The sequence below is a fragment of the Moschus berezovskii genome, chromosome 8 (genome assembly GCF_049115385.1).
Source record: "Moschus berezovskii isolate FMDL1 chromosome 8, NW_MosBer_1.0, whole genome shotgun sequence".
In the NCBI taxonomy this organism is placed as follows: Eukaryota; Metazoa; Chordata; class Mammalia; order Artiodactyla; family Moschidae; genus Moschus; species Moschus berezovskii.
In genome coordinates this window covers 71016855-71031247 of record NC_142467.1, presented here as the reverse complement: position 1 = coordinate 71031247, position 14393 = coordinate 71016855, and the positions used below count along the sequence as shown (strand labels likewise).

General features: G+C 38.1%; 1 protein-coding gene across 1 annotated transcript; it reads left to right on the top strand.

Annotated features, from left to right (window-relative positions):
* Window positions 1-10453: 10453 nt before the first annotated feature.
* Window positions 10454-11398, top strand: LOC129558902 (olfactory receptor 2W3). The gene has a single exon (XM_055430321.2). It carries the CDS (start codon window positions 10454-10456, stop codon window positions 11396-11398), a length of 945 nt encoding a protein of 314 aa, XP_055286296.2.
* Window positions 11399-14393: the final 2995 nt, after the last annotated feature.

Below are 14393 nucleotides of genomic sequence, written 5' to 3'. Positions count from 1 at the left end.
TAATTATTAATTAATAGAAACTTTAGATGACATTACCTGACAAGACTTTTTGATTTTTAAGGAGCTTTTCTCTTCCAGAGAAGTTTCTTTGACTAAAATCTTTCACATACTTTACAATAACATTAATGATATAGCTTTCTTTCTATATTTTAAACATATTTCTTTTCAGACATTTTTACATTTGGAGGAGCATTTATGGATTATAATAATTTTAGCAATGGGGAAATTTCATCAAATTGTATTTCCAGATGGCTTTACATATTCTAATGATGGGGTCTTGTATTAAACAAAGATTTCATATTTGATACATTTATGTTTGATCACGAGCAAACTATTCCTCTCTTTTAAAAACAGAGATAATAATAATGTACTTTACATCCCTCTTGTTGATATTTTACATACCATGCACGCCCTAGGCCTTTTCCATTCATAATTTAAATAGAAAGCTGGGTCTCTGTTCATGCTTTCCCATCACCAGGGCTTAAATAGGGCCTGGAAACTTACCGTAACTCCTGAGCGTTCATGTCACTATAGGGTCAGCATCTATGATGGGAGTTTGTGACAGAGAACAAACACTCAGGACAGTAGAGACCCTTTCCCATAGGAATCAAGAGGAATAGGGTCACTGGTCTAAGATCATGTTACCCCTGGGGGCTCCACCCATTCACCCGGACAAGGAAGCCTCATAACCTCAGGCCTGCTACCCTCTTCAAGAATGCCTCCTCCCCAGGAAGCTAAGATCATAGTGTCCACTGACTCCTTTTAACCCTATTATCTCATTGAGCATCCTCTTATGATTTATGTCAGTTACTAAGCCAACTTAAATCTTTCTTCATCCCTTGCATTCCACGTTTCACAAAGCTTTGTGCATCTCCTTTTATAACCCCTTTTTTTGCCTTCCTAATTTCATACACACGCACACACTCAAGCGCAATACACAGAAGCTTTTCCAGTGGATGACAACTCCATTTTTTCAGTTACTCAGGCCAACATTCTGGTTTACTCCTTTCTTGATTTTACTTTCCCATACTAGTCTATCAGTAAACCCTGTTGGCTCTACCTTCAGAATGTATCTAGAGTTCAGCCAGCTCTAACCACACTGCTATTGTAACCATGGTCTGAACATCCACTCTCTCCTTCTGAGTTATTAGTTTCCTGATAGCAATCCTGGCTGTACTTTGGCCCCTTCCATGTCCCTTTTCAATGCAGCAGCCAGGCTGATCCTTTTAGCACCAAGATTGTAGTACCATTGGAATTAACTTAGAGTTAAAGCCAAAATCTTTACAACAAACACTCAGACCCTAGAAGACCTGAGCACAAGTTTCTCTTCTGATTCTGACTTCCTCCCCTTACTTCCCTTTTTATTCTTCTCCATCTAGCCTGGCATCCTGGATGGGTTTACACCAGACCAGGCACTTGCTACCACTGGACCTTTCTCCCAACTGTGCCTTCCACCTGCAGTTTCCTTTTCCCCAATGTTTAATTCATGTGCTTTCTTTCCTTAGTTCGTGTTAGTGTTAGTTGCTCAGTCATGTCCAACTCTTTGACTGAAACCTGCCAGACTCCTCTGACCATGGAATTCTCTAGGCAAGAATATTGAAGTGGGTGGCCATTCTGTTCTCCAGGAAAGAGTAGGGATAGAACCCGACCCAGGGATAGAATCCATGTCTTCTGCATTGCAGGCATATTCTTTACTGCCTGAACTGCAAGGCCATGCTCAAATCCTGCTTTTTAGTGAGAACCATACAAGCTGACCTATCCCAGAGCTCACCCAGAGTTCACCCTCCAACTTCCATTTGTTGGGTGCAATGGAGGCACTTTTCTTCAGTATACTACTTATTGGCTTCTAATATATTATATTGTCCTATTTATTAAATTTTTATTTATTTATTTGCTTTTGCCTTTTCTAGATAGAATGTAAGCATCCTGAGGAGAGGGATCACTGTCTATTGATAATGATATGTTTGACATATCTCAACAACTAACTTGTTTGTATGTGGTTACAACTCAATGCACATTTGTTGAATAAATAAATGATTAACTCTTGTTAGGCAGAGTTAAGTGATGGATCTGAAAATATTTTGTGAAATATAATGGTATTATTATTATTACTAATTTATAACTAGAGAAGCACCAATCAATAAAGTTTAATGTCAAGTGTTAAAAGAGTAAACCAATTTTTAAGTGTAGAAGAAATTTGAATAAATTTGTAGAGATACTGGTTCCAGTGACATGATGAATTGCTATGCCTAGGTTCCACTGAGCTACCTGTAGCTTTGATTCCTTATGACAATACAGTGACAACTTTAACTCATTCATTGCCTTGTATGCATCCCATATGCAAATTATCATACTCACTAAGAATGTGGGGAGGATTATATAAGTTATATGGAATAAAAATTTTGTAGAAACCAACTTTCCATGCTTTGTGAACTCCTTTTTGTTTTAACTGCACTATAGAGCCACTTCCTGTCCCTCCAGTGCTCTCCCCACTGTCACTTCCCTTCAACCACCTATCTCTCAGTTATCTGCTAGACTTTTTAAGCCCAAATCATTATGAAAAATGACTAAAATCATAAAGAATGATTACAAGGTCAATCTCAAACATTAGGTTCTTGGTTTTCCGAAGCTATAACACTCCAGAGCTATGTTTATAGTTTATCAAAAGACTAGATGATTCATTCAAATAACTAATTTGATCATTTTCCCCATGTCCCAATCCTGTGATTGACTTATCTTGTGAATTAACTAGTTAAGCTAATTATTCTAGCATATTGAGAAGGTGCTGAATGAAGGAAACTAGGAGGACGATGATGTGTGGGGCTGATTGGGAACAGGAAGTGGAAAAGTTTCATCCTCAGGCAGAAGAAACTGACCTAATTTACAGTGGTGATATTGAGGCTTATTGTCCCAAAGGGCAGATAAATTGGGAACACTGGGATTTATTAAATCTGTCTGCTCTCCAAGAACTGACTCATCAAATGTATATTTTGTGTGTGCTTCTGGGGTCTTCTGCAATTTTACCTTTTTTATTATAAGAGGGAAGGATGGAAGTGATTTGTATCTATATAAAATACATATTCTACAGACCTATAAGTTCCACACATTTTCCTATATTGAATATTTTACTCTTTACTCTGTGGCTCTGTAGCTGTCTTCTCAAAAGATCTCAGATCTTTTATTGTTTTGCTAAATCCCCTAACCTATTGATTCAAACTAGCCTGGTTTTCTCTGATATTGTCTGACTGTTTGCAGGGACTCAATTGCTTTTCATTTATTGACTTTTTATTATTTATATTTTGAAAAAGATTTAGCCATGGGGTGTCACATCACTTAATAAGAGCATTAAAAGCACAGTCATATGTACACAGTCTAATAAATCAAGAGTTCCTGATACTTGCTCAATTTTACCCTACTTTTTGAAATTAAAGTATAAATCCACTATGCTGACATCTTCCTTTCAAATCTTAACTAAATAAACAAAATTAGTTGCCCTACTGGTTCCTTAAATTAATAATAAAGTTCTAAATTAACCATTGCACATATCCAATTTTTCAGCTGACTAGGTCAATGAATCCTTTCTTTTTCATGAAAAAAACTCTTAGTAAAAAAAAAAAAAATGCCAAAATACTTTTGCCCTATTATCAGCAGACCTAAGGGAAAAAAATTATTCTTTCCAAGTAGGATGGGACTGATTATACCTTCGCTAATTTTTAGATACATAATAATTCTCAGGAACAGAGAAAGGAAGCAAATATTCCATTAATATTTATATTTATGGAACAAAAATTGAGTCTTCAATTTTACTTACGTGAAGTAAAAAATCCTTTTCATATCAAGGAACAAATTTTCACAGTCCTCATTTTCTGTCTGGACCCTAAGGGAGATTATACACTTTGCTGTGATGTATACCTACATCACACCTCAGTGTATTTACTAATGACCCCTATGGGTTCAGAAATTTCCCTAGAGGTTGGGGCTGTTGAGAAATCCAGACCACTGGTCCCTCTCCAGTCTTTCTCAGGAGAACTGCATCTTACTGTCATTGCCATAAACTCCTCTGCACAAATATCATGGCCCACTTCACTTACAGAGGAATGGGCCAACCCAAGAGAAGTGCCTTTATTTCCTCCCACATCTGGAACTGCACTTGGCTGGAGCACCTGTGTGCACACAGAAGGGAATAAGACAACTCACAATCCTCCTATAATAAGATCGACACATTTTGACTTCTGACTTTTAATGATACCTGGTAGCCTATGGGTAAAAATGGTGAGTAGATTTCTTGATTTAGGAGCTGTGATATTACAATTTGTAAGTTTTATATGTTTGGTCATTCAGATGACCAAACATGCATTCCTGACTTACAGCTCCCTAAACCTTGAAATGGACTGGTTGGATCTCCTTGCAGTCCAAGGGACTCTCAAGAGTCTTCTCCAGCACCACTGAAACCTTGGAATTTCCTAAGTGTTGAGAATGATAAATTTGTCTTTTGTTATGTTAGTGAGGTGACTTTGGAAAGCACTTTAAGGATGGGGACAGTTAGGTTGGAATTTTCAGCCCCACCTCTTGACCTCTGGGGAGAGGGAAAGGGCTAGAAGTTGAATCAATATCCAGTGGCCAATGTTGTAATCAATCAGTGATATTTTATGAAGCCTCCATGAAAGCCCAAAAGGACAGGGTTGGGAGAACTTCCTAGTCAGTGAACATGTGGAGACGCAAGGAGAGTGCCCTTCCAACATGCCTTGCTCTCTACATCTCTTTCACCTGGCTGTTTCTGAGTTATATCCTTTTCAAAATATACTAATGATCTAGTTAGTAAAATGTTTTTCTGTGTTCTATGAATCATTCTAACAAATTCATCTAACCTGAGGAGGGTGTCACAGGAATCTCTGATCTAGAGCCATTTGCTCAGAAGCACAGGTAACAACCTGGACTTGTGGCTGGTACCTGAAGTCCAAGGAAGGGATTGATGGAACTTTCAACTGTAGCCAGTTGGTCAGAAGCACAGGTAATAGTTTGGACTTGCAACTGGCTTCTGAAATGGTTAGGCAGTGAGAGAAGTCTTGAAAGACTGAACATTTAACCTGTGAAATCTGATATTTTCTCTGGGTAGTATCAGAATTGAGTTGAATTCTCAGACACTCTGCTGGTGTCCAAGGTTTGTTGGTGTGGGGATCCCCCTATCTACCACGTTGGAAACTAGGTCTCAGAACATCCAAAAAAGGAGTTCTGCTCATCAGTCTGCACCCCTTTGCTGGTTTGTTAAATACATTTTTTTTTTAATGAAATGTATCAAAGAAATAAAAAAATAGAAAATGAGAAACATCCTCCTTGCTCTTGGAAATTATATGGATTATGACTGACATTTGTTGTTCAGTCTCTCAGTCATGTCCAACTCCTTGCGAGCCCGTGTCAAGACACAAATCTACAGACAAATAAATATATAAAGCTCTTATTTTTTAGTCATAAGAAAGCAATAGATTTACCAATGCAAAGTAATTTTTAAAGTATAATATATAAAAGTACTGAGGGACAAAATATGAATAAATGCAGCATTAAAGTTCATTTTTTGTATTAGGGCTGGAGTTTGTTATCAGTCAGGCAAACATTAGAAAGTAAAATCTAAGATTTGTGTTTCATTAAAAAAGAATTGCATCGAAAAAGATATTATAGCCTCATGGGAGGAGATGGAGAAATGCCAGCTCTTGACTGGGAAGATCTAGGCCTGCTGTCTACTCTGAAATTATCAATCCCATTTTCTTTCATATGCCAGTATAGCTACCCTTTGTGTGAGTTTGAGATTATTGAATCTGCAAGGTTAGACATGCTTTGGAAATAAACTAAAATTTGTAATTGTATGACTTCCTGCTCTCCAGGAGCTGAAGAAGTTTTGTTTTGTTTTTTGCTTTGTTGTTTATGTCTGTGTGTTTCTGAGGTAGAACTTTGCATTTGGGGACCACAGTGTTCACATGCTGACCAGCACCTACAAGGAAAATAGATTTTACCTCTAGGTACAGTGTTAGCACACACTCTCCTAAATGCTCAATTTAAAACCTGTTTTAAAAATCAGTGGTCTTCAAGTGAGTGATCTTTTCTGCTATCTCCAACTTCATGCAAAATTATATCTGAAAAACTGTGAGTTGTCAATAATCGGATTTATTTCCTGACCTTTCTATGAGTCATCACCCATGTAGGTAGGGAGAGCTTTGATCTCTCCAGTTTAGTACTTGTTACTGCCTTTTTCTTTTTTTTTTTTTTTTTACCATTGAGCAATGACGAGGAAATATTTCTCCAAGATACGGAAGACTTGAACTACCACATTAAGCAATGAATTATTTATTCTTTGATCTCCCAAGATGTGCCCATGTATATAAAATGAAAGATAACTGGGTTATTGCCCAGTCTCTCCCCTCACCAAGACAGTGGTGACAAATCCACATGACATACAGTAAAATTCATTGTGTGCAAAACACAACTGCACAATTGCATTAGCTATAAAGATATTCATAGTGGCTGTAAAAGATACTTATTAAGAATAAACCACCGGTGGAGAGGTGAGAGGGTAGGGGAGGCTGTTAATACTGACCCAGTATACTAAGGACCTCAAACAGAGAAAGGAAAACTTATTATATTCCTTCCAAAGTTTGAATATAAGGGAAGAAAATATTAGTTCCTTCCCAGAGCTGCTTAGAAAGTGAAGGTACTCTGGATCCCATCTGAGAGGTGGGTTTCTTCCATGTAGAAAGGTGTGTGATAGCAACAAGGCTTGTGGACACTCTGTCTCAGGTCCCTAGTGTTTAAGACAAGTGTTCCACTTGAACAGAAGAGGGGAAGCTTCTTGATTGAAAACCAGCAAGAACATTCTCTTTCAGTTGTCTCTAATCTTCCTGTGAAGAAGCCATTCTTACTTCTACATCACAGTTGTAAAACTAATTCAAGAGATTGGATCTCCAGTTCTCTTGAAAATCAAACTCTTGCTTTGTCACTGCATTTGGCTCATCTTCAGCTCCTCATGCTCAATTTTCTCTTATATCCCAGGATTTACAATTTTAAGAGTATGCAATTGTGCATCAGTTTGTTTTAAAACACTGGTGTTATTATGTAGACTGAAAATTTATTTCAGTCTTTTTTCCTTCCTAACTTCCTTTCTTCCTACTTTTCTTCCTTTTTCAGTTTGATAGTTATATATACATATACATATATATACATGTATATCTATATTAAGGGGGATGAGGCAATGATTTCTGTAAAGAAGGAATAACAAAGTTATAAAGATACATTAACTGATTTTAAAAAAGACAGAATCATTTCTAGGGAAATTTCCTAGGTATACAATCTTATATGCATACATGTATAAATATTCCTTTTTAATTTTATAACAACTCATGATTACTATTTCCTATTTTATAAACAAAGGATGTGTAAACATTAAAGTCTCCCTTAAACTCCATCTCATGTTCTAGAAGTGAGTCTTTTTGATAATTCAGTGTACATATTTCTAGATATTGGTTCTATTTTGATATGAATATTTAAATATAGATTTAGTGACCAAAAACATGGGACCAGACCACATATAAACTCACTATACATTACATTTTGCCTTTTCCTTGTTTAAAACTAGTAAGATTTTTGGAAAAAATGCCAAGTGAAGCCACATACATATATTATTTTTATTTAGTAGTTATTTGTTTCAAGTTCACAAGGTTGTTGTTTATTAAATCACTTCAGTAACTGAACATATACATTATTTCTGAGTATTATCTATCTCATCAATACTATAATGAAGACTTTGGAGGAATTATATGTTGTGTGTTAATAAATGCAGGATAGATTCCAATATGCAGAATTAATGAGTAAAAAAAACACATGTGATTTAAAATTTTATAAGGTATAATTGTTTTTATTAAAATAACATGAAGAATGTCAGCATATATGTTATTTATAATTAATGATCTCTTCTAAGATTCTGCCAAAGATACTATTCTAATTTAAATTCCTCCTATTATACCGAGTGAAGTAAGCCAGAAAGAAAATCATCAATACAGTATACTAATGCATATATCTGGAATTTAGAAAGATGGTAACCTTAACCCTGCATAGGAGACTGCAAAAGAGACATAGGTATATAGAACAGTCTTTGGGACTCTGTGGGAGAGGGTGAAGGTGGGATGATTTGGGAGAATGGCATTGTAGCACGTATATTATCATATGTGAAATGAATCACCAGTCCAGGTTCGACGCATGATACAGGATGCTTGGGGCTGGTGCACGGGGATGACCTGGAGGGAGGGTATGGGGAAGAGAGAGGTGGGAGGGGGGTTCAAGAAAGGGAACACATGTACACCTGGGGCGGATTTGTGTCAATGTACGGCAAAACCAACCAATATATTAATGTAAGGTAATTTGCCTCCAATAAAATAAAAAAAAAATTCCTATCAGGAGTTAATGGGCTCATTTCCCCACACTTTCCCCAACTCTGTATATACCACACCTGTAAATACTTACATATCTAAGAAGCAAATACATTTATATTTATACTTTATAAACTCAATCATCAGTGAGAACAATTCTGATGTTTTGTCACATTATTATAACTAATTGTTTTTCTGTAAAATGCTCAAATTATTATCTACATTTACTTTGTTACATATTTTCTTATAAAGGCAGCTTTCAGTTTTCATGTTGAAATTCTATAGTACTGACATTATTCTTTAGACTTTGTTAGTTGTCTTTTTGTAGTATAGTTTTTTTAAAAATATGGAATCAAATATATATTTTGCTTCATACTTTCAAAAATTTCAACTTATCTAGTGAGGTCTACCTAAATCCAAGATAATCAGGAAAAAGAAAAAAGAGAAAGAGAGAGAGAGAGATGTATTGAGGAATGGTTGACTTTCTTACAGTGGCTGTATTTTTAACATTTTAAATATTTGATTTGTAATTAATTTTGGTGAAAGGAGTAATTTAAGGATCCACACTCTCCAACCCCAAATGCCTTTTCAGTGATCATGTTTTTTATGTTGTTGTTATTTTACTTTTCTTTTTTTGTTGTTTTTATTAAATATTTATTTGGCTGCATCAGGTTTTAGTTGCAGCTTGTGGGATCTTTCTCAGCAGTCCAATGGCTTCTCTCTAGTTGTGGTATATGGGCTTAGTTGCCCACAGCATGTGAGATCTTAGCTCCCCAACCAGGGATGGAACCCACGTCCTCTGCATTGCAAAGTGGACTCTTAACCACTGGACCACCAAGGAAATTCCAATCATGTTTAATTATTATATTTTCAGTGTATGTTTGGATATATATAAAGGATAGTTTCTCCTCATTAGACTTTTTTTTTCTTCAGAATTTTCCTGCCTAGTCTCATTTTTTTGTATGTCATATGAGTTTTATATAGCATACATATAAACTTTCATATTTACCAACTTTTTCATATTAATAAAATAACAACATATGTGTAAGTAGTTTGAATATTACCATATTAGATGGGAAAACTATGTAGAGGTAAGTGATCTTTCAAATAGCTTGTAATGGTATCTTGTTGGTTAAGAGATTGTAACAGAAGAGATTGGAATTGTAACTCAAATTGCTTGCAATCTACTTCTCTGTATTTGTCTGTAAGACTTGTGTTTGTGTCCTCAAACATTCTTTACTTTGAATGTGATGGGTTCTTGGAATTGCAATTTGATAGAAGTTCTGAACATATAAGTGAATAATTGCATTAAAGTTGCATTATCCATTACAAATGTTATTTTTTCCTCAAGCAATATAGTATTTTGGAAGAAAAAAGTTATTCCTTCTATGCAAGACCGATCTGAGAGAGAGAGAAAGATGCACACATACAGTGACAGAAAAATAGAGACAAAGACAGAGATGGCAGGAAAGAGACACAGAAAGGTTAATTTTATGTGCATATTATTTAGTAATATTTTATTGCCATACATTATCTATATCTATAAGTATTATACAGATACTTTAAAATTACCTCAAGAATAATAATCAAATGAGTGAAGTGTGTCTTTGGGATAAAGAATAGATAAATATTCTGTATAAATGAATATGTCTTTGGGCCTTTGAGTTTACAGCAGGAGCCTAAGAACTTGTGTCTCAAGAAGAATCAATAGTTGGGCCACGGCAGGATTTATCTTTCCTGACTTTGGGATTAGAGGCACTACCATCAATGAAAGATAAAGACTCTAAGCCTCATTTTCTGTGTTCAAAATTCATTCTGCCCCTTCTAGACTATGATAATTTACTCAACACACATCTGTCTCAGTTTCCTTTTCTGGAGGTCAAGGATAGTAAGAGTGCCAACTTTGTACCATTCTAGTTGGAGTTAGATGAGTAAAAAAGTGTAAAAAACATAGAAGAATGCCTGGCTTATAGTAAACACTCCATTTTATTGGCTGTTTGCATTATTAGTATCAATATTCCTCTTCAGGTGCAGTAGAGATGGATGGAACCAATGAGAGCACTCAGGGAAATTTCATCCTTTTGGGGTTTTCTGATCGGCCCCATCTGGAGAGAATCCTCTTTGTGGTTATCTTGATCGCATATCTCCTGACCCTTGTGGGCAACACCACCATCATCCTGGTGTCTCGGCTGGACCCTCACCTCCACACTCCCATGTACTTCTTCCTCACCCATCTCTCCTTCCTGGACCTTAGTTTTACCACCAGCTCCATCCCTCAGCTTCTGTATAACCTGAGTGGATGTGACAAGACCATCAGCTACACAGGCTGTGCTATCCAGCTCTTCCTGTTCCTGGGTCTGGGTGGTGTGGAATGTCTACTCCTGGCAGTCATGGCATATGACCGGTTTGTTGCAGTCTGCAAGCCCCTGCATTACATGGTCATCATGAATCCCCGGCTTTGCCTAGGCTTGGTGTTGATAGCCTGGGGCTGTGGGGTGGCCAACTCCTTGGCCATGTCCCCAGTTACCCTACGCTTACCCCGCTGTGGGCGTCACAGTGTGGACCACTTCCTGTGTGAGATGCCTGCCCTGATACGAATGGCCTGTGTGAATACAGCTGCCATTGAGGGCACTGTCTTTGTACTGGCAGTGGGCATTGTACTCTCACCCCTTGTGTTTATCCTGGTCTCCTATGGTTACATCGTGAGGGCTGTGTTACAAATTCAGTCAGCGTCAGGCAGGCAAAAGGCCTTCAACACCTGTGGCTCCCATCTCACAGTGGTCTCACTTTTCTATGGAAACATCATTTACATGTACATGCAACCTGGAAACAGCTCCTCCAAGGATCAAGGCAAGTTCCTCACCCTCTTCTACAACATTGTCACCCCACTCCTGAATCCCCTGATCTACACCCTCAGAAACAAAGAGGTGAAGGGGGCATTGAGGAGGTTGCTGCTTCATGACAGAGATAAGAAAGGAGTTTAAGAGTGAAAGGGCCAGACAGTCATCTCTAGCCTGGTTCTGAACTCCATCGGGCACCACTGATGGAATCTGGAATTGATTTATCAGATCTGGGTCTTACTTTTGTTTCCCAATTTATATATCTTTCCCTGAACTTCTTTACAACTGGTTTAGTTCCATCAAAACAGTATATGTTTTGATGAGTGAACTGGAAAACACATGTTGTTGTTTATTTTTAATGCACTAATGCAATGATGGGTGTTTTAGTGAGAATGATCACAGATTGATCGCCTCTCTTAGTCAACAGCCATCAACATGGGAATTCAGCATACGGATGCTTGCATTTTTCAAATTCCTATCCAAAGCCTTTCATTGAGCCATACGAGTTGTCTACACTTTGTCCCCAAACTTTGACATTTTCCCCAAAGTTTGTTGTAAGAACTCTGGATAAACCAAGAGGTTAACCTATAACAATAATATGTGTGTCATTTAAATCTTAAAGCATCACTATTTCTCAGGTATGTTTTTATTTTGTTAGTGAGAAGGACCTGATGTTTATTAAGTTCCTGTTATGAGTCAGGTGCTCTTAAGTCATCTAAACTTCTCTGCATCTGTGGAGATCATATGACTTGTATTACCCTTATTTTGCCCATATGGTACTTGAGGTTTTGAGGTTAAATCATTTACTCAAATAGAACTGAAGCAAAACATTTCTCCATGTTCTGTGTGACTTTCAATCCCTGATGATTCTAAAAAGAGATTCAGAACAGTCTAGCTATATTGACTGTCAGCCTCCACTCTTTTCCTTTGCCTGGATAAAAAGTACAAGCCCCCGACAAAAGTCTCAAAGCACACAAAGTATCATCAGCTGTTTTTGTGGACAGAATGAATTGTCTGGTCATATTCCCACCTGAGGTCTCAAACATTAGCTAACCCTTGTAGAAAACAAAAACAACCATATAAAAACATAAACAAGCTGCTCTACTTCATTTCTTTAGCTGATGGTGAGGCCAAAGTTACAACTTAGGCTTTTATCTCCTAACTCCCTTTCATGGTCCCTTTAGGCTCAACCAGCAATGGCAAGCCACTCCAGTATTCTTGCCTAGAAAATCCCATGGATGGAGGAGCCTGGTGGGCTGCAGTCCGTGGGGTCGCTAAGGGTCAGACACGACTGAGCGACTTCACTTTCACTTTTCACTTTCACACATTGGAGAAGGAAATGGCAACCCACTCCAGTGTTCTTGCCTGGAGAATCCCAGGGACGGGGGAGGCTGGTGGGCTTCCGTCTATGGGGTCACACAGAGTCGGACCCGACTGAAGTGACTTAGCAGCAGCAGCACCTCAGTGGTAATATGACTTTATGCCTTCATTAATGTAGGATCTGTATTTTTGTGGCCTTGTCCTTGTTTTATTGCTGATGTTTGTCACTGCCCAGAGTCAATGAACAGGGGGTTTTTAGAGATGCTCCAGCTGCCTTATGCTCCTTTTAATTGAGTCTAATTATTCCATCCAGTTCAGTGATCTGCTTTCTTGCTTTTGGGGCAATGGTATGAAAAGCTGAATAACCAGGATAAACTCTCAACTTTCAATTGAACAGAAACTTGGGTGTTTTCCTGAATGAAATCGTTCCTCTGAGGACACCAGGTCCTCCATACCCTCTAAGTCCAATAATATGGTTCCAAGCCCCAAAATGCTTCCAAGAAATAATTAAGAATGAGTACAGGCGATGAGTTGACTCACTGAAAAAGACTCTGATGCTGGGAAGGATTGGGGGCGGGAGGAGAAGGGGATGACAGAGAATGAGATGGCTGGATGGCATCACCGACTTGACGGACATGAGTTTGAGTGAACTCCGGGAGTTGGTGATGGACAGGGAGGCCTGGAGTGCTGTGATTCATGGGGTTGCAAAGAGTCGGACACGACTGAGCGACTGAACTGAGAGTCACCTATAATTCCTCCTTGTACCTGTACAGTCTAGCTAAAGGTAGGTCAACACCATGCATTGACTATTGTTTTAAAGTGTGTTGCACATTAGGCAGATGGGACCCAAAATTTACAGTGTGCTTTCTCAAAGCTGGTGCCATAATTAACCTTCAGGAGAACATTGCATTGCTCTATCAAGCCAACCCCTTCTAGGTATGACTGGTGTAATCCAAGAATTTGAGCCTGTTGCTACATTTTCTTGACAATAAAATGTATCCATTGATGGGAGGCAATGTTAAAAATGCAATTGTTTTTGGGTGGAACACCATGTGCGTTCCCCCAAGTTCTGTATCTCAGTCGTATCTGACTCTTCATTGTCCCATGGGCAGTAGCCCGCCAGGCTCCTCTGTTCACGGAATTCTCCAAGCAAGAATACTGGAGTAGGTAGGTATTCCCTTCTCCAGAGGCTCTTCCTGACCCAGGGATCAAACCTCTGTCTCCTGCACTGTAGGCCGATTCTTTACCATCTGACCTACCAGGGAAGCCCAGATCACCATGGAGGGCTACAGAAAATCAAGCAGGCAGAAAATCACCCTAGCAAGTGATGACAAATATGCATGTGGATTTTGCAGCTATACTTGAAAAGATAAATCACTACACTATTAGATGGAGTCTAGAGCAGTCTACTCTTCATAGACTGTTCATTGGGGAATGTTGCTATTCAGCAGCTCTGTAATGACTTCCAGTGTTACCAGATGGGACATGAGGCAGTTGTAGCATAAAAGGTAAAGATGAAACTGTAGACCAAGGGTAGGTGGTGGATCATATAATTAAGCACATGACTGTCCCCTTCACTGACACCTTGGCTACTTTGTACCTGAGCCCATGGAGCAAACAATGTGTTGGCTGTGTGTCAAACAGACTGTATGACATCCACAACAATTATATAGATTTGTCACTATTATAATTCCCCATATCCGTAAAACAAAATAGAAGAATGTGTTTGTTAAGTAACTTCCAATGTCTGGAAAGGAGCAGAACTTGATGTTTAAACCCAAAACCTTTAAAAGATACTTTATCAATTTCCTTTTTATTC